This window comes from Mugil cephalus, chromosome 8 (assembly GCF_022458985.1).
Source record: "Mugil cephalus isolate CIBA_MC_2020 chromosome 8, CIBA_Mcephalus_1.1, whole genome shotgun sequence".
Taxonomy (NCBI): domain Eukaryota; kingdom Metazoa; phylum Chordata; class Actinopteri; order Mugiliformes; family Mugilidae; genus Mugil; species Mugil cephalus.
The window spans coordinates 18,605,103-18,627,024 of NC_061777.1; the positions used below are offsets into that span (position 1 = coordinate 18,605,103).

At 40.6% G+C, this 21,922-nt stretch overlaps 1 protein-coding gene across 1 annotated transcript; it reads left to right on the top strand.

Annotated features, from left to right (window-relative positions):
* Window positions 1-19,618: 19,618 nt before the first annotated feature.
* On the top strand, window positions 19,619-21,074 carry wu:fa19b12 (uncharacterized protein LOC560551 homolog). Its single transcript, XM_047591106.1, has 2 exons — window positions 19,619-20,157; window positions 20,424-21,074. Exons 1-2 carry the CDS (start codon window positions 19,777-19,779, stop codon window positions 20,559-20,561), a joined length of 519 nt encoding a protein of 172 aa, XP_047447062.1. The 5' UTR covers window positions 19,619-19,776; the 3' UTR covers window positions 20,562-21,074.
* The last annotated feature ends 848 nt before the right edge of the window (window positions 21,075-21,922 follow it).

Genomic DNA, 21,922 nt, shown 5'->3' on the forward strand with positions numbered 1-21,922 from the left:
CTACAACTGTTTTCAGGCATGTGGCAGCGTGAGATACCATTTGATTTAGACGACCAATACTTGACATGGAGCCACTGACATAAACTGCAGGCTCTGGGGATTCAGCAGAGCTGTTGATAGCCAGAGAAAGAGCGGACTTTACCTTCTGGGACACCTCGCTCTCAACCAGAACTGTCAGCTCTTTAGCATCCTCACTTCTAAACTGTGGGACGTTAAGGGCAACGGCAAAGCTGGCGGAGAAGGTGTCTCCCATGGTGGTTGCACTAAAGTTCTCCACATCTTCTGGCGCATTGGTCGGAGAATCACTCGTAGCAATGTGCTCCTGCCGAATTGCTGGAAGAATGGTTTTCAGCACTTGGGCAGAAATACTTTGTACTATTTCCGTGAGCATGTCAGCAAGTGCAGCATGTGTTTGTGAGTCACAAATATCTGCAGCTAGCAAGCTCCACTGTGCCGGAGAGATTGATTCAAAATGCGTAATTACTATGGGCAAAACATCCTCTGCCGTAATAATTACAGGACTCGCCATCTGCACTTTGCATATCTCCACTGAAGACATTTCTGTGTTTTTTTTTTTTCGTCACCCTGGGGAAAAAACGCTAAAGTGTAAAACTTGGGAAGCAATTAATAGTAAATAGATGTTCACGTGGCCTGGATAGTAGATACGTCCCTACTGGTCTGGATACTAGATATTTCCTTACGTGGTCTGGATGCTAGATATTTCCTCACGTGGTCTGGATGCTAGATACTTCCTTACGTGGTCTGGATGCTAGATATTTCCTTACGTGGTCTGGATGCTAGATATTTCCTTACGTGATCTGGATGCTAGATACTTCCTTCAAGCTGTCTGGAAATCAGGAACTAAAACTTAACCAGATCCGTTTGAATATAAAGAAAATACACAATGACGTCATGTGAAAAGATCAAAGCCCCGAGTGGCTTTGATGTCACGCATGCGCACTCTGCTGGAGCCACAAACATGGAAGTCGGAGGAAGAGTAACTTTACGTCACTGGTAAGGCCACGCCCCCTTGCGGGGGGGAAACAAAGGAGAGGTTGCCATAGATACAAACACTTTGAGAGGTTGCTGCGTTGTGAATAAAATTCTGAGATTTTCTCTGCTCCCCTCAAGATGGAGGGACAAACCGAATGAATGTATGGTTCAGACCATAAAACGGGTGGACAAAGATGGAAAGTACACTGTGTATGACTTAAGCATGATGACACTAACGTTAGCTAATGTCAATCGTTAGAGTTGTTAGTTATAATGCTAAAATTTAAAAGTAGTGAATATTAATGTTGAACTGAAATGACAGTAGGTAACTACAGAGCGCAGTTACTTTAACATTCACATTAACTGTGAAGCGTTTTTTTTTGTTTGTTTTTTTTTAATGAAAGCGTTAACGATCGCTAAGCTTCGTGCTGTATTTATGTCACGATTCATTCATTTAAGATTATGGAATGATTATGAATTGATGACAGATGTCAGACATTACCGGGCGATTCAGTGATGTAAGAGTAAATGTCCTGGTATGATACGTCCGGTCACCGAGTGGGTCGTTCACCCCATTTCTCGGGTAGGTTACATCGACATACGGACACAATAGTTTTTCTATACAACGTCGCCGATCGTCGGTCGGCAACGACATTATATATGTGTCTATCAATACCACTTTCTTACCGCCAGTGATTTGCTTTCACCTAAATGGAAATGTGGCTTATTGCTACTAATTTGCTACTCTCTTCTATGGCCGACACATTGTTTTGACAAACGTGAGTCTGAACTAAAGCCATCGAGTATATAGAGTCAATGATCTGAACTAATACAGAAAAAAAGCAGAGCAATCGGTTAATGAGACAAATCAGCGACGGTCAACAATCAGTTAAGACATGAGAGAATGTATTTTATTTCTCTATTTACAGACTTTAATCGTGGATCGATTATCAACATTGAAGCAAAGCAAGGTGTGAAGGTTTGATATGATTTCAACCTTTATTGTGCCGTTTTCCCTCTTAGGCGGCAAATTTAATTTACATTTAGTAATAACTTTTGTTAAGAATACAAACTAGGCATTGCAAGAGGCATTGCAAAGGATCCCATTCACCTGGGCAACACACTGTTTGTACCTCTGCCATCAGAAAAAAGGTACAGAAACATCAAAACAAGGACAAACAATAAGGGACAGCTTCTTCCCCAGAGCTGTTATGTTCACATAATGACAATAAAGAATCTTGAATCTTGAATCTGACTGACGTGTGATACTGACACAAGTAAAATGGAGGTTACCTCTCAATAAGGGTTTGAGGAGAACGTTTCTTGATTATTACGTCAGCATCTACTGCATGTGAACTTTAATGTCATGGCAAAAAGTAATCATGTGTGCAGATGGAATCCATTTGGATTGTGTAATACAGACTTATTATCATCAAGCCTACATTTTAACCTATCAAAGCTGCAATAGTTTTTAGTTTTACAGATGCATTTCAATGTTGAAATGATACAGTTCATTTGCTCCTAATCTTTACCTGGTGACTATTCATCATGAGGATCATTAACCATCCAATGCAAAATGATGACTATGGAGGGGGATGCGGTTCACTCTGTGAACACAGATAATAGTTGTGATAATAGTTTTTCATATCAAGTGTTACACATATCAAGAATATTTACTGAGAAACAATATAAAGACACTCAAACATATCTCTTTCCAATTTAAAGCCAGTTAGATTAGATTTTATGGTGATCTGCTTATTTCTCCAGAGTTGTGTGATAGGTATTCTTCTGGATGTACAGTATATGTGGTGTGGGGTGGGGGATAGTCAATAATAGTAGTAATAGTAGTCAAATATAAAGTACCTGACACATACATTTGGGATTTTTTTTTAACTGTCATCATTTAAGTTAACTGTTTTCATTTAACTTTAAATTGCTGGTGTCCAATTGACACCAAGGAAAAAAAGTGTTTGAAAAATTGAATGTAATAAGAGGGTTAAAATATATCTGTAAGTCAGTGCTGCCATGGAGACATTAGACCCGTGATGATCAGGAGTAACTGCTGTCACAGATTATGGGCTCAAACAGTCAGTCTGGAAAATTCTGTCCAGACCCAGACCTGAACGTTGTTAAGGATTTATGCCTTGATCCAGGAATGTCGATATTCCCGATCTATACGTGTGTTTTTTAAAATCTATTTTCACATCGACATATCAATACTGAGTCCGCTGCCACGAGAAATATTAATACTTTTATGACACTGAATCTGTAATCAATTCTAAAAAAGTAAAAAGCGAGAGAGAGAGGGAGCACAGGGAAATGAGACAGACGTCTATGTTAGAAGCCTTAATTATGCTTTATAATTATTTTAATTTAATTTAATTTAATTTAATTTTATTTATTTTTTTATTTTTTGGGGGAATGCAACATATTTTATAATTAAGACAATACATAATTGAAAGTTCTATGTAAAATAGCCTAGATAGAAAGAAAGTTAATAAGATAGTTAGTAAGAAAGGTATTTAAAGCTTTGAGGAAAAGACAGGAGGAAGAGATAGAAGTAGTAGAGCATTAATACATTAAAGGGAAAGAAAGCAGGAAATCTCAGGGAAGTAGTAAGGATATAGTGAAAGAGGACATAAAGGTAGTGGAGATAGGGGATAGAGGATAGGGAAAAATAGAGGATAGGGAAAGATAAAGGACAGGGAAAGATAAAGGAAAGGGCAAGACAGAGGATAGGGCAAGACAGAGGATAGGGCAAGATAAAGGATAAGGCAAAACAGAGGACAGGGCAAGACAGAGGATAGGGCGAGGTGAAGGATCACCTGTGGTGACCCGTAAAGGCAGGTTTCAGTTGGGGACACACATCGAGGTTTTGCAGGCTTTCCAGACTTGTGAGAAAAATCTACAAATTCTAGATCTCCTTGGAGGCGGACTGGTTGTGAAATGCAGATGGATTTTCAGGTACTTCAAAACTGCGTCATCAAAAGATGTATCCTGTGATATCACAGCTAACAGCAGCGACTCCGAAGACCCAAATTCTCTCCTCAGGTCTTTCACCATGGCCTTGGTGAGTTTTTTCATGTTGACGTGTTCAATTCTCACAGTTGTATCAGTGGAGCTGATCTCACTCAGGACTTTGCCTGTTAGCCGATCAATTATTCTGTTGATCATGTCTTTCTTTATTACCTTGTTGTTTTCCTTGTAGGATTTCATTATAATTCTCATGATCAGACACGTCACCAAGTCATCAGTCATGCTCTCAGTTACAGGTGAAGAACTAACTGACTCTGCTGTAGGTTCATCTCTTGACTCTTCAGACATTCGTCCCGGTCTGAAACAAATTGCATCGCCCATAAAAACTGGTGAAGGCGAAACATTTTTTTCAGGAGACGGGATCCTTCCATTCCCATTTCCTGAGCTCAGATCTCGCGAGTCAGTGTGAATCCTTACAGTGTTGGATATTAAATCAGTATGTTCTGAATCACCTACACCTGAATTGAGTCCTAAATCATGACACGTTTGTACCTGCTCATTGTCAGACATAGAGGAACCTGCCGGGGACAGCACTGTTGTCATAAGAGTTTCGATTGCTGTCATTGCACCAGACACTTCCTCAATGTGGGCAGTTGGTTGCATCTGATCCCTCTCCTTCCAGAGAAGCACCTGTTGCATGAACCTTTCAACCGAGTCCTCAGTCATGGCATACATGACTTCAGGAGAAAAGTGCAACTCATCGTCATCACTGTTTCTCCTGAACCTGGAGAGGACACAGTCAAAAACTTTCTTTCCCTCTGGAACACGGGGGATTTGACAGGTGAGACCAACCATCATATGTCTGTAGATTTTATCCGTCAGGTCCTTGGAAAACTCCCTAATTTCCCTGCTGTACGTGTTTTCCTGTGAGCTGCTGACTTCTTTCACAGGTTTGGGTGACTGGTTTAATTTCTCCAGCATACCATCAATGTCAGGTTTAATAGCCTCAAAATCAAGAAACGATACGTTTTTCACCATACTCCTCTGTGACAATGTGGAAGGAGAAGGTATAGATTTTGAAGAAGCTGGAACACTACCTGGTAAAAGACATTCGCTTCGGTCTACGTGTTCACAAGCTTCAAGACTAACAATGAAATCAGGGTCTTTTTCTGACAGCCGGCCGTCAGCTCTGCCATCACTTTCTTAAACTGGCTTCTGACAAACTTAGAAAACTGCTGTTGTTTTGTGTGCTGGTTGACATCAGCACCGTTTCCTAGCAGAGAAGCCAGTGAGCTGAAGAAGTTTTTCAGTTTATCGACCAGGAGCACCCTATTGAAATGAGGTGTGGGTGATGTGCTCTCACCAGAATCGCAATAATGCAGGTCATCACATATGGCACTCACTATTTGTGACGCTGCTGCTTGAGCCTCCAGAGAGGTGGTAAGTGGGGGCAGATCATCCTCCGTCTCTTCAGCCAAATCTGGTGACTCACTGCAGATTCTGATGAGAATTTCACTCACAGCTTTTTTCAATGATGGGACAGCGACTACAGATTGTACTTCTGAAGAGTCGCATCGCTCTGGTCCCGACAGTATCTGTTGCTTGGGTGAAGCAGCTGACTTTGATGATGACTTTGAGGTTTCTGGCCGCTGACATACTCCACAACACTGTTGTTTGAGTCTGGCTACAACTGTTTTCAGGCATGTGGCAGCGTGAGATACCATTTGATTTAGACGACCAATACTTGACATGGAGCCACTGACATAAACTGCAGGCTCTGGGGATTCAGCAGAGCTGTTGATAGCCAGAGAAAGAGCGGACTTTACCTTCTGGGACACCTCGCTCTCAACCAGAACTGTCAGCTCTTTAGCATCCTCACTTCTAAACTGTGGGACGTTAAGGGCAACGGCAAAGCTGGCGGAGAAGGTGTCTCCCATGGTGGTTGCACTAAAGTTCTCCACATCTTCTGGCGCATTGGTCGGAGAATCACTCGTAGCAATGTGCTCCTGCCGAATTGCTGGAAGAATGGTTTTCAGCACTTGGGCAGAAATACTTTGTACTATTTCCGTGAGCATGTCAGCAAGTGCAGCATGTGTTTGTGAGTCACAAATATCTGCAGCTAGCAAGCTCCACTGTGCTGGAGAGATTGATTCAAAATGCGTAATTACTATGGGCAAAACATCCTCTGCCGTAATAATTACAGGACTCGCCATCTGCACTTTGCATATCTCCACTGAAGACATTTCTGTGTTTTTTTTTTTCGTCACCCTGGGGAAAAAACGCTAAAGTGTAAAACTTGGGAAGCAATTAATAGTAAATAGATGTTCACGTGGCCTGGATAGTAGATACGTCCTTACTGGTCTGGATACTAGATATTTCCTTACGTGGTCTGGATGCTAGATATTTCCTCACGTGGTCTGGATGCTAGATACTTCCTTACGTGGTCTGGATGCTAGATATTTCCTTACGTGGTCTGGATGCTAGATATTTCCTTACGTGATCTGGATGCTAGATACTTCCTTCAAGCTGTCTGGAAATCAGGAACTAAAACTTAACCAGATCCGTTTGAATATAAAGAAAATACACAATGACGTCATGTGAAAAGATCAAAGCCCCGAGTGGCTTTGATGTCACGCAATGCGCACTCTGCTGGAGCCACAAACATGGAAGTCGGAGGAAGAGTAACTTTACGTCACTGGTAAGGCCACGCCCCCTTGTGGGGGGGAAACAAAGGAGAGGTTGCCATAGATACAAACACTTTGAGAAGTTGCTGCGTTGTGAATAAAATTCTGACATTTTCTCTGCTCCCCTCAAGATGGAGGGACAAACCGAATGAATGTATGGTTCAGACTATAAAACGGGTGGACTGACTTATGACTTAAGCATGATGACGCTAGCGTTAGCTAATGTCAATCGTTAGAGTTGTTAGTTATAATGTTAAAATTTAAAAGTAGTGAATATTAATGTTGAACTGAAATGACAGTAGGTAACTACAGAGCGCAGTTACTTTAACATTCACATTAACTGTGAAGCGTTTTTTTTTTATTTTTTTATTTTTTTTTAATGAAAGCGTTAACGATCGCTAAGCTTCGTGCTGTATTTATGTCACGATTCATTCATTTAAGATTATGGAATGATTATGAATTGATGACAGATGTCAGACATTACCGGGCGATTCAGTGATGTAAGAGTAAATGTCCTGGTATGATACGTCCGGTCACCGAGTGGGTCGTTCACCCATTTCTCGGGTAGGTTACATCGACATACGGACACAATAGTTTTTCTATACAACGTCGCCGATCGTCGGTCGGCAACGACATTATATATGTGTCTATCAATACCACTTTCTTACCGCCAGTGATTTGCTTTCACCTAAATGGAGATGTGGCTTATTGCTACTAATTTGCTACTCTCTTCTATGGCCGACACATTGTTTTGACAAACGTTTTGACTGAACTAAAGCCATCGAGTATATAGAGTCAATGATCTGAACTAATACAGAAAAAAAGCAGAGCAATCGGTTAATGAGACAAATCAGCGACGGTCAACAATCAGTTAAGACATGAGAGAATGTATTTTATTTCTCTATTTACAGACTTTAATCGTGGATCGATTATCAACATTGAAGCAAAGCAAGGTGTGAAGGTTTGATATGATTTCAACCTTTATTGTGCCGTTTTCCCTCTTAGGCGGCAAATTTAATTTACATTTAGTAATAACTTTTGTTAAGAATACAAACTAGGCATTGCAAGAGGCATTGCAAAGGATCCCATTCACCTGGGCAACACACTGTTTGTACCTCTGCCATCAGAAAAAAGGTACAGAAACATCAAAACAAGGACAAACAATAAGGGACAGCTTCTTCCCCAGAGCTGTTATGTTCACATAATGACAATAAAGAATCTTGAATCTTGAATCTGACTGACGTGTGATACTGACACAAGTAAAATGGAGGTTACCTCTCAATAAGGGTTTGAGGAGAATGTTTCTTGATTATTACGTCAGCATCTACTGCATGTGAACTTTAATGTCATGGCAAAAAGTAATCATGTGTGCAGATGGAATCCATTTGGATTGTGTAATACAGACTTATTATCATCAAGCCTACATTTTAACCTATCAAAGCTGCAATAGTTTTTAGTTTTACAGATGCATTTCAATGTTGAAATGATACAGTTCATTTGCTCCTAATCTTTACCTGGTGACTATTCATCATGAGGATCATTAACCATCCAATGCAAAATGATGACTATGGAGGGGGATGCGGTTCACTCTGTGAACACAGATAATAGTTGTGATAATAGTTTTTCATATCAAGTGTTACACATATCAAGAATATTTACTGAGAAACAATATAAAGACACTCAAACATATCTCTTTCCAATTTAAAGCCAGTTAGATTAGATTTTATGGTGATCTGCTTATTTCTCCAGAGTTGTGTGATAGGTATTCTTCTGGATGTACAGTATATGTGGTGTGGGGTGGGGGATAGTCAATAATAGTAGTAATAGTAGTCAAATATAAAGTACCTGACACATACATTTGGGATTTTTTTTTAACTGTCATCATTTAAGTTAACTGTTTTCATTTAACTTTAAATTGCTGGTGTCCAATTGACACCAAGGAAAAAAAGTGTTTGAAAAATTGAATGTAATAAGAGGGTTAAAATATATCTGTAAGTCAGTGCTGCCATGGAGACATTAGACCCGTGATGATCAGGAGTAACTGCTGTCACAGATTATGGGCTCAAACAGTCAGTCTGGAAAATTCTGTCCAGACCCAGACCTGAACGTTGTTAAGGATTTATGCCTTGATCCAGGAATGTCGATACTCCCGATCTATACGTGTGTTTTTTAAAATCTATTTTCACATCGACATATCAATACTGAGTCCGCTGCCACGAGAAATATTAATACTTTTATGACACTGAATCTGTAATCAATTCTAAAAAAGTAAAAAGCGAGAGAGAGAGGGAGCACAGGGAAATGAGACAGACGTCTATGTTAGAAGCCTTAATTATGCTTTATTATAATTATTTTTTATTTAATTTAATTTAATTTAATTTTATTTATTTTTTTATTTTTTTGGGGAATGCAACATATTTTATAATTAAGACAATACATAATTGAAAGTTCTATGTAAAATAGCCTAGATAGAAAGAAAGTTAATAAGATAGTTAGTAAGAAAGGTATTTAAAGCTTTGAGGAAAAGACAGGAGGAAGAGATAGAAGTAGTAGAGCATTAATACATTAAAGGGAAAGAAAGCAGGAAATCTCAGGGAAGTAGTAAGGATATAGTGAAAGAGGACATAAAGGTAGTGGAGATAGGGGATAGAGGATAGGGAAAAATAGAGGATAGGGAAAGATAAAGGATAGGGAAAGACAGAGGATAGGGCAAGATAAAGGATAAGGCAAAACAGAGGACAGGGCAAGACAGAGGATAGGGCGAGGTGAAGGATCACCTGTGGTGACCCGTAAAAGCAGGTTTCAGTTGGGGACACACATCGAGGTTTTGCAGGCTTTCCAGACTTGTGAGAAAAATCTACAAATTCTAGATCTCCTTGGAGGCGGACTGGTTGTGAAATGCAGATGGATTTTCAGGTACTTCAAAACTGCGTCATCAAAAGATGTATCCTGTGATATCACAGCTAACAGCAGCGACTCCGAAGACCCAAATTCTCTCCTCAGGTCTTTCACCATGGCCTTGGTGAGTTTTTTCATGTTGACGTGTTCAATTCTCACAGTTGTATCAGTGGAGCTGATCTCACTCAGGACTTTGCCTGTTAGCCGATCAATTATTCTGTTGATCATGTCTTTCTTTATTACCTTGTTGTTTTCCTTGTAGGATTTCATTATAATTCTCATGATCAGACACGTCACCAAGTCATCAGTCATGCTCTCAGTTACAGGTGAAGAACTAACTGACTCTGCTGTAGGTTCATCTCTTGACTCTTCAGACATTCGTCCCGGTCTGAAACAAATTGCATCGCCCATAAAAACTGGTGAAGGCGAAACATTTTTTTCAGGAGACGGGATCCTTCCATTCCCATTTCCTGAGCTCAGATCTCGCGAGTCAGTGTGAATCCTTACAGTGTTGGATATTAAATCAGTATGTTCTGAATCACCTACACCTGAATTGAGTCCTAAATCATGACACGTTTGTACCTGCTCATTGTCAGACATAGAGGAACCTGCCGGGGACAGCACTGTTGTCATAAGATTTTCGATTGCTGTCATTGCACCAGACACTTCCTCAATGTGGGCAGTTGGTTGCATCTGATCCCTCTCCTTCCAGAGAAGCACCTGTTGCATGAACCTTTCAACCGAGTCCTCAGTCATGGCATACATGACTTCAGGAGAAAAGTGCAACTCATCGTCATCACTGTTTCTCCTGAACCTGGAGAGGACACAGTCAAAAACTTTCTTTCCCTCTGGAACACGGGGGATTTGACAGGTGAGACCAACCATCATATGTCTGTAGATTTTATCCGTCAGCTCCTTGGAAAACTCCCTAATTTCCCTGCTGTACGTGTTTTCCTGTGAGCTGCTGACTTCTTTCACAGGTTTGGGTGACTGGTTTAATTTCTCCAGCATACCATCAATGTCAGGTTTAATAGCCTCAAAATCAAGAAACGATACGTTTTTCACCATACTCCTCTGTGACAATGTGGAAGGAGAAGGTATAGATTTTGAAGAAGCTGGAACACTACCTGGTAAAAGACATTCGCTTCGGTCTACGTGTTCACAAGCTTCAAGACTAACAATGAAATCAGGTCTCTTTTCTGACAGCCGGCCGTCAGCTCTGCCATCACTTTCTTAAACTGGCTTCTGACAAACTTAGAAAACTGCTGCTGTTTTGTGTGCTGGTTGACATCAGCACCGTTTCCTAGCAGAGAAGCCAGTGAGCTGAAGAAGTTTTTCAGTTTATTGACCAGGAGCACCCTATTGAAATGAGGTGTGGGTGATGTGCACTCACCAGAATCGCAATAATGCAGGTCATCACATATGGCACTCACTATTTGTGACGCTGCTGCTTGAGCCTCCAGAGAGGTGGTAAGTGGGGGCAGATCATCCTCCGTCTCTTCAGCCAAATCTGGTGACTCACTGCAGATTCTGATGAGAATTTCACTCACAGCTTTTTTCAATGATGGGACAGCGACTACAGATTGTACTTCTGAAGAGTCGCATCGCTCTGGTCCCGACAGTATCTGTTGCTTGGGTGAAGCAGCTGACTTTGATGATGACTTTTGAGGTTTCTGGCCGCTGACATACTCCACAACACTGTTGTTTGAGTCTGGCTACAACTGTTTTCAGGCATGTGGCAGCGTGAGATACCATTTGATTTAGACGACCAATACTTGACATGGAGCCACTGACATAAACTGCAGGCTCTGGGGATTCAGCAGAGCTGTTGATAGCCAGAGAAAGAGCGGACTTTACCTTCTGGGAGACCTCGCTCTCAACCAGAACTGTCAGCTCTTTAGCATCCTCACTTCTAAACTGTGGGACGTTAAGGGCAACGGCAAAGCTGGCGGAGAAGGTGTCTCCCATGGTGGTTGCACTAAAGTTCTCCACATCTTCTGGCGCATTGGTCGGAGAATCACTCGTAGCAATGTGCTCCTGCCGAATTGCTGGAAGAATGGTTTTGAGCACTTGGGCAGAAATACTTTGTACTATTTCCGTGAGCATGTCAGCAAGTGCAGCATGTGTTTGTGAGTCACAAATATCTGCAGCTAGCAAGCTCCACTGTGCTGGAGAGATTGATTCAAAATGCGTAATTACTATGGGCAAAACATCCTCTGCCGTAATAATTACAGGACTCGCCATCTGCACTTTGCATATCTCCACTGAAGACATTTCTGTGTTTTTTTTTTTCTTCACCCTGGGGAAAAAACGCTAAAGTGTAAAACTTGGGAAGCAATTAATAGTAAATAGATGTTCACGTGGCCTGGATAGTAGATACGTCCTTACTGGTCTGGATACTAGATATTTCCTTATATGGTCTGGATGCTAGATACTTCCTTACGTGGTCTGGATGCTAGATATTTCCTTACGTGGTCTGGATGCTAGATATTTCCTTACGTGATCTAGCTGATACTTCCTAAGCTGTCTGGAAATCAGGAACTAAAACTTAACCAGATCCGTTTGAATATAAAGAAAATACACAATGACGTCATGTGAAAAGATCAAAGCCCCGAGTGGCTTTGATGTCACAAAGGGATTCACCTATTTACGCATGCGCACTCCGCTGGAGCCACAAACATGGAAGTCGGAGGAAGAGTAACTTTACGTCACTGGTAAGGCCACGCCCCCTTGTGGGGGGGAAACAAAGGAGAGGTTGCCATAGATACAAACACTTTGAGAAGTTGCTGCGTTGTGAATAAAATTCTGACATTTTCTCTGCTCCCCTCAAGATGGAGGGACAAACCGAATGAATGTATGGTTCAGACTATAAAACGGGTGGACTGACTTATGACTTAAGCATGATGACGCTATGGTTAGCTAATGTCAATCGTTAGAGTTGTTAGTTATAATGTTAAAATTTAAAAGTAGTGAATATTAATGTTGAACTGAAATGACAGTAGGTAACTACAGAGCGCAGTTACTTTAACATTCACATTAACTGTGAAGCGTTTTTTTTTTTATTTTTTTATTTTTTTTTAATGAAAGCGTTAACGATCGCTAAGCTTCGTGCTGTATTTATGTCACGATTCATTCATTTAAGATTATGGAATGATTATGAATTGATGACAGATGTCAGACATTACCGGGCGATTCAGTGATGTAAGAGTAAATGTCCTGGTATGATACGTCCGGTCACCGAGTGGGTCGTTCACCCATTTCTCGGTAGGTTACATCGACATACGGACACAATAGTTTTTCTATACAACGTCGCCGATCGTCGGTCGGCAACGACATTATATATGTGTCTATCAATTCCACTTTCTTACCGCCAGTGATTTGCTTTCACCTAAATGGAGATGTGGCTTATTGCTACTAATTTGCTACTCTCTTCTATGGCCGACACATTGTTTTGACAAACGTTTTGACTGAACTAAAGCCATCGAGTATATAGAGTCAATGATCTGAACTAATACAGAAAAAAAGCAGAGCAATCGGTTAATGAGACAAATCAGCGATGGTCAACAATCAGTTCAGACATGAGAGAATGTATTTTATTTCTCTATTTACAGACTTTAATCGTGGATCGATTATCAACATTGAAGCAAAGCAAGGTGTGAAGGTTTGATATGATTTCAAACTTTATTGTGCCGTTTTCCCTCTTAGGCGGCAAATTTCTTTTACATTTAGTAATAACTTTTGTTAAGAATACAAACTAGGCATTGCAAGAGGCATTGCAAAGGATCCCATCCACCTGGGCAACACACTGTTTGTACCTCTCCCATCAGAAAAAAGGTACAGAAACATCAAAACAAGGACAAACAATAAGGGACAGCTTCTTCCCCAGAGCTGTTATGTTCACATAATGACAATAAAGAATCTTGAATCTTGAATCTGACTGACGTGTGATACTGACACAAGTAAAATGGAGGTTACCTCTCAATAAGGGTTTGAGGAGAATGTTTCTTGATTATTACGTCAGCATCTACTGCATGTGAACTTTAATGTCATGGCAAAAAGTAATCATGTGTGCAGATGGAATCCATTTGGATTGTGTAATACAGACTTATTATCATCAAGCCTACATTTTAACCTATCAAAGCTGCAATAGTTTTTAGTTTTACAGATGCATTTCAATGTTGAAATGATACAGTTCATTTGCTCCTAATCTTTACCTGGTGACTATTCATCATGAGGATCATTAACCATCCAATGCAAAATGATGACTATGGAGGGGGATGCGGTTCACTCTGTGAACACAGATAATAGTTGTGATAATAGTTTTTTCATATCAAGTGTTACACATATCAAGAATATGTACTGAGAAACAATATAAAGACACTCAAACATATCTCTTTCCAATTTAAAGCCAGTTAGATTAGATTTTATGGTGATCTGCTTATTTCTCCAGAGTTGTGTGATAGGTATTCTTCTGGATGTACAGTATATGTGGTGTGGGGTGGTGGATAGTCAATAATAATAGTAATAGTAGTCAAATATAAAGTACCTGACACATACATTTGGGATTTTTTTTTTAACTGTCATCATTTAAGTTAACTGTTTTCATTTAAGTTTAAATTGCTGGTGTCCAATTGACACCAAGGAAAAAAAGTGTTTGAAAAATTGAATGTAATAAGAGGGTTAAAATATATCTGTAAGTCAGTGCTGCCATGGAGAGATTAGACCCGTGATGATCAGGAGTAACCGCTGTCACAGATTATGGGCTCAAACAGTCAGTCTGGAAAATTCTGTCCAGACCCAGACCTGAACGTTGTTAAGGATTTATGCCTTGATCCAGGAATGTCGATACTCCCGATCTATACGTGTGTTTTTTAAAATCTATTTTCACATCGACATATCAATACTGAGTCCGCTGCCACGAGAAATATTAATACTTTTATGACACTGAATCTGTAATCAATTCTAAAAAACTAAAAAGCGAGAGAGAGAGAGGGAGCACAGGGAAATGAGACAGACGTCTATGTTAGAAGCCTTAATTATGCTTTATTATAATTATTTTTTATTTAATTTAATTTAATTTAATTTAATTTATTTTTTTATTTTTTTGGGGAATGCAACATATTTTATAATTAAGACAATACATAATTGAAAGTTCTATGTAAAATAGCCTAGATAGAAAGAAAGTTAATAAGATAGTTAGTAAGAAAGGTATTTAAAGCTTTGAGGAAAAGACAGGAGGAAGAGATAGAAGTAGTAGAGCATTAATACATTAAAGGGAAAGAAAGCAGGAAATCTCAGGGAAGTAGTAAGGATATAGTGAAAGAGGACATAAAGGTAGTGAGATAGGGATAGGGAAAAATAGAGGATAGGGAAAGATAAAGGACAGGGAAAGATAAAGGAAAGGGAAAGACAGAGGATAGGGCAAGATAAAGGATAAGGCAAAACAGAGGACAGGGCAAGACAGAGGATAGGGCGAGGTGAAGGATCACCTGTGGTGACCCATAAAGGCAGGTTTCAGTTGGGGACACACATCGAGGTTTTGCAGGCTTTCCAGACTTGTGAGAAAAATCTACAAATTCTAGATCTCCTTGGAGGCGGACTGGTTGTGAAATGCAGATGGATTTTCAGGTACTTCAAAACTGCGTCATCAAAAGATGTATCCTGTGATATCACAGCTAACAGCAGCGACTCCGAAGACCCAAATTCTCTCCTCAGGTCTTTCACCATGGCCTTGGTGAGTTTTTTCATGTTGACGTGTTCAATTCTCACAGTTGTATCAGTGGAGCTGATCTCACTCAGGACTTTGCCTGTTAGCCGATCAATTATTCTGTTGATCATGTCTTTCTTTATTACCTTGTTGTTTTCCTTGTAGGATTTCATTATATTCTCATGATCAACACGTCACCAAGTCATCAGTCATGCTCTCGGTTACAGGTGAAGAACTAACTGACTCTGCTGTAGGTTCATCTCTTGACTCTTCAGACATTCGTCCCGGTCTGAAACAAATTGCATCGCCCATAAAAACTGGTGAAGGCGAAACATTTTTTTCAGGAGACGGGATCCTTCCATTCCCATTTCCTGAGCTCAGATCTCGCAAGTCAGTGTGAATCCTTACAGTGTTGGATATTAAATCAGTATGTTCTGAATCACCTACACCTGAATTGAGTCCTAAATCATGACACGTTTGTACCTGCTCATTGTCAGACATAGAGGAACCTGCCGGGGACAGCACTGTTGTCATAAGATTTTCGATTGCTGTCATTGCACCAGACACTTCCTCAATGTGGGCAGTTGGTTGCATCTGATCCCTCTCCTTCCAGAGAAGCACCTGTTGCATGAACCTTTCAACCGAGTCCTCAGTCATGGCATACATGACTTCAGGAGAAAAGTGCAACTCATCGTCATCACTGTTTCTCCTGAACCTGGAGAGGACACAGTCAAAAACCTTCTTTCCCTCTGGAACACGGGGGATTTGACAGGTGAGACCAACCATCATATGTCTGTAGATTTTATCCGTCAGCTCCTTGGAAAAACTCCCTAATTTCCCTGCTGTACGTGTTTTCCTGTGAGCTGCTGACTTCTTTCACAGGTTTGGGTGACTGGTTTAATTTCTCCAGCATACCATCAATGTCAGGTTTGATAGCCTCAAAATCAAGAAACGATACGTTTTTCACCATACTCCTCTGTGACAATGTGGAAGGAGAAGGTATAGATTTTGAAGAAGCTGGAACACTACCTGGTAAAAGACATTCGCTTCGGTCTACGTGTTCACAAGCTTCAAGACTAACAATGAAATCAGGTTCTCTTTTCTGACAGCCGGCCGTCAGCTCTGCCATCACTTTCTTAAACTGGCTTCTGACAAACTTAGAAAACTGCTGTTGTTTTGTGTGCTGGTTGACATCAGCACCGTTTCCTAGCAGAGAAGCCAGTGAGCTGAAGAAGTTTTTCAGTTTATTCGACCAGGAGCACCCTATTGAAATGAGGTGTGGGTGATGTGCTCTCACCAGAATCGCAATAATGCAGGTCATCACATATGGCACTCACTATTTGTGACGCTGCTGCTTGAGCCTCCAGAGAGGTGGTAAGTGGGGGCAGATCATCCTCCGTCTCTTCAGCCAAATCTGGTGACTCACTGCAGATTCTGATGAGAATTTCACTCACAGCTTTTTTCAATGATGGGACAGCGACTACAGATTGTACTTCTGAAGAGTCGCATCGCTCTGGTCCCGACAGTATCTGTTGCTTGGGTGAAGTCGATGATGACTTTGAGGTTTCCGGCCGCTGACATACTCCACAACACTGTTGTTTGAGTCTGGCTACAACTTTTTTCAGGCATGTGGCAGCGTGAAATACCATTTGATTTAGACGACCAATACTTGACATGGAGCCACTGACATAAACTGCAGGCTCTGGGGATTCAGCAGAGCTGTTAATAGCCAGAGAAAGAGCGGACTTTACCTTCTGGGAGACCTCGCTCTCAACCAGAACTGTCAGCTCTTTAGCATCCTCACTTCTAAACTGTGGGACGTTAAGGGCAACGGCAAAGCTGGCGGAGAAGGTGTCTCCCAAGTGGTTGCACTAAAGTTCTCCACATCTTCTGGCGCATTGGTCGAGAATCACTCGCAGCAATGTGCTCCTGCCGAATTGCTGGAAGAATGGTTTTCAGCACTTGGGCAGAAATACTTTGTACTATTTCCGTGAGCATGTCAGCCAGTGCAGCATGTGTTTGTGAGTCACAAATATCTGCAGCGAGCAAGCTCCACTGTGCTGGAGAGATTGATTCAAAATGCGTAATTACTATGGGCAAAACATCCTCTGCTGTAATAATTACAGGACTCGCCATCTGCACTTTGCATATCTCCACTGAAGACATTTCTGTGTTTTTTTTTTCTTCACGCTGGGGAAAAAACGCTAAAGTGTAAAACTTGGGAAGCAATTAATAGTTAATAGATGTTCACGTGGCCTGGATAGTAGATACGTCCTTACTGGTCTGGATACTAGATATTTCCTTATGTGGTCTGGATGCTAGATATTTCCTTACGTGGTCTGGATGCTAGATATTTCCTTACGTGATCTGGATGCTAGATACTTCCTTCAAGCTGTCTGGAAATCAGGAACTAAAACTTAACCAGATCCGTTTGAATATAAAGAAAATACACAATGACGTCATGTGAAAAGATCAAAGCCCCGAGTGGCTTTGATGTCACAAAGGGATTCACCTAGTCAGAGGAAGAGTAACTTTACGTCACTGGTAAGGCCACGCCCCCTTGTGGGGGGAAAACAAAGGAGAGGTTGCCATAGATACAAACACTTTGAGAGGTTGCTGCGTTGTGAATAAAATTCTGACATTTTCTCTGCTCCCCTCAAGATGGAGGGACAAACCGAATGAATGTATGGTTCAGACTATAAAACGGGTGGACAAAGATGGAAAGCCGTGGGACCCTGATTGTACACTGTGTATGACTCAAGCTTGATGACGCTATCGTTAGCTAATGTCAATCGTTAGAGTTGTTAGTTATAATGTTAAAATTTAAAAGAAACTGAAATGACAGTAGGTAACTACAGAGCGCAGTTACTTTAACATTCACATTAACTGTGAAGCGTTTTTTTTTGTTTGTTTGTTTGTTTTTTTTAATGAAAGCGTTAACGATCGCTAAGCTTCGTGCTGTATTTATGTCATGATTCATTCATTTAAGCTATCAAAGCTGCAATAGTTTTTAGTTTTACAGATGCATTTCAATGTTGAAATGATAGAGTTCATTTGCTCCTAATCTTTACCTGGTGACTATTCATCATGAGGATCATTAACCATCTAATGCAAAATGATGACTATGGAAGGGGATGCAGTTCACTCAGTTTTAATAGCAAGCATACATACAGCATGACATCATTTCCATTGCTGTTTAGCAGATATTCACTGAATAAGTCGTGTGCTCCTAATGAGGTTTAGAGTTTGACTAAAATAGGAAAACACAAGCATTAAAATGCGCACACATGATGACTTGGAAATAAATGACCAAAACACGTCTGCAGTTAGTCTTGAGGAACAATATCTGCCAAATGTAGGCTACGTTATTTTCACATAGATGTCAATTTTAGCTTTATTTTTATTATTTTATTTTTTTTTAACATGTATCCAACGCATCTGGAAGAAGACAAAAAAAAGACACTTTGAGACTGTAACAGAATCACTAAGAAACAAAACACCAGGATGAATGTGTAATATGGGAGAAATGGGGGCGGGCGTGGTAGTGACACAGAATCATGACATAATGTTAGTAAATTGGACTAAACTTTCTAAATTTAACTCTTTTATTATGTTGGGCTCAATTTGACCCAATTCAGTGTTTGAAGTCTCTAAATATATGACTAACATTAGAATTACTTTTTATCATTCAAAACAGACACTGACACATATATCGGCCCTGACAAAACACTCATCATTATTCTTGATAATAGTTGTGATAATAGTTTTTCATATCAAATGTTACACACAACAAGAATATGTACTGAGAAACAAAATAAAGACACTTAAACATATCTCTTTCCAATTTAAGGCCAGTTAGATTAGATTTTATGGTGATTTGATTATTTCTCCAGAGTTGTGTAATAGTTATTCTTCTGGATGTACAGTATATGTGGTGTGGGGTGGGGGATAGTCAATAATAGTAAAAAAGTAGTCAAATATAAAGTACCCGACACATACATTTGGGATATATTTTTTTTAACTGTCATCATTTTAGTTAACTGTTGTCATTTAAGTTTAAATTGCTGGTGTCCAATTGACACCAAGGACAAAAAGTGTTGGAAAAATTGAAGGTAATAAGAGGGTTAAAGCATCTGTGGGTGAGTCTTCCCACCTGAAGTGGATTATTTTCTTTTTGACTGGCCGTCATTGTCTGATGAGAGAAGTTGTGGTCTTACTGCAGGAAGCGGACTCGAGTATTTCTGAAATATAAGATTGTTGTGATGAACCCTACGAAAGAAATGCACCCGCCACAGGAAGAAAGTAGATTGTGGGCGGGGCTTTGACAGCAGCGCTCTCTTCTGATTGGTTCCTCTGACTGCCTCGCAGGAATTTCACTACCGGTTTTTAGTGTTTTCGACGGAGCTAGGGGACGTCCATGCTCAACACCAGCAGCTACAGACAGTGTATGTGACAGAGAGCCACGTGTTTTTGGTTTTTAGTTTTCATTGCTGTGTTATCAATCGCGCACTAGCTCTGATGGCAAAGAGACGCACCGAGGACACTGTGCTGAACGACTCTCCCTCCAAAAGATGTTTCCGCTCCCTTTGCAGAGTTGACATGCAGCTGGAGAGCATGGCTCCGACGGGGGGTGTGAACCCACCGTCTCTGATGGCTTTGTTGGGCAGCCGCTGCAGGAAAAGGCCGTACTACTTCGAGGACCTCGAGAGGCAAGAGGAAGAAGGAGCTCTTTTTCCCAAGACGACACACTGCGACACAAGGAAGCCAGCAGCAAGTGTTTTGACTTCTGGAAGTTTCCAGGAGCATCGCAGCTCCAGCACAGTCACAGCATGCACCAAGAAACGACCTAGAAAGGACTGCACAAGCTCAGAGGGCCCGATACCTAAAGCTAACGATAAAGTAAGTTCATGAAAAAGATAGCACGAGGATGCGATTTTCGATCATGACGCAGTCCAGGGAAATGTGAATCGTTGTAATTGCAGCGAATGTCCACTAGGTGTCACCATTTAGCCATTCAATTGTTTGTTGTAGTCCCAGCTGTATGTCCGACTCTTTAGTCTATGGTCTGATCTCACCAAACTCATCGGGTTTTCAAAATGTTAGCGTTTGAGTTCCTTTGGAAATTTCTGATGCGCTCACCTTCTTGTTTTTCTTCTTCATTTAAGGCCGACACAGACACCGAAGACTGCACATACAACTCCTTCCAGTTCTGGAGGGTCCCCTTACCTGAACTTGACCTTTCACTGCTAGAAGATGACCATTCCCAAACAAAAGAAAAGCCAAAAGATGCCATGGAGACCTGAGGATGCTTGGTACAGGGCCTAGGTTTGTTGTTGTCTGCCCTGTTTTCAGCAGGCAAACACGATGAGCACCTTGTGACACTTTAGTAAAGTCGCTTGAAATGTGTCCGGGTGAGATGCAACAAGTGGGTGTCCCTTGTCAGAGCAATACAGGTTGCAGAAAGGACACAATACTGTCCATACAGTTCTGAAAGGGATGTCTGACAGCTTTGTGTGAAAAGCCTTTCTGGTGTACAGTAATAACTGCCATCTGTACTTTCATGCTAAAGCCCTGGTACCAAAACTATGGTAGACCAGTATTCCTATTAGGTTACAATATATATTAAAGTTTGTTGTGCAGATAACACAAAGCATCACAACATTTTTCAGAGCTAATTTGTTTTAACTGTCCCATTTTTTCGAGGGGATATATTTTAAACACCACTTTAAAGGCTTCGATGTCTGCTGTATTGCACTTTTATTCCATTGCTGTTAGAGTTGTTTTCATTGGTAATAAAAGAGCTTCCTCTAATCATCTATTTGCAGTTTTGTAGTTTTTTGTTTGTTGGTTTGTTTGTTTGTTTTTTTGCTTTAAGTATTATGTCGTTACCAGTGTGTTTTATTCATTATTCTATTCCTGGTATTGAAGTTCATCATGAGTGATTGGATCATGAGCATCCAGCTGTAAATACATGTGTTCACACCTGGCATTTAAATGCATCGCCACACACATCTCAAGCCAGCACTCGAGATCTGATCACAGTTTCGTGCTCTGCATGCAAATAAACACACCGCGCATTTGGGATGCCGTAGAATATTGTATCAGGTGCTCTCTCCAGTGGTTATGGATACTGCTGTTTCGGAACCACGAACTTTGGATCAAGCTGTGAAGTCTCATTCACTGGAAGCTCACGCTCACGTTAAGTTATCGTTTGTTTATTGTGTTTATTTATTCATCTCAACCATGAAGTTGTTTTGTTTTAGAGAGTGGCTCCTAACTCCGACTGTGAAAATCTGGAGGCTTCTATAATCTGAATAGTCTTACTGTAGCACCATTTACAGCAGTGAAAGAAGAATATAGGCAACAAAGGTAAATAAGGACGCTGACCATTCTGAGAAAATGTATAACTTACTGTAAATCCACATGGCTGTTGTGCATATGTCAGTATATTGTTAATTCACTGTATGGCATTTTTATGACGGACCAAAGTCTACACATATTTAATTTGTTCATTCATCGGTTAACAGCTAGACTGACAATTAAGCTTTTTCTGCATGAAGGAGGTAAAAAAAAAAAAAAAAGTTGTCACTTTTGATTGTATCATTCAGGACACACATGAACAACATCCTGCTTTATTCCATTTTAAACAAAAAATATCACGTCA

Coding starts and splice junctions, on each gene's coding strand:
- wu:fa19b12 (XM_047591106.1), top strand. CDS start 19,777: ATGGCAAAGAGACGCACCGAGGACACTGTGCTGAACGACTCTCCCTCC. Junction 20,158..20,423: donor TACCTAAAGCTAACGATAAA/GTAAGTTCATGA, acceptor TCTTCATTTAAG/GCCGACACAGACACCGAAGA.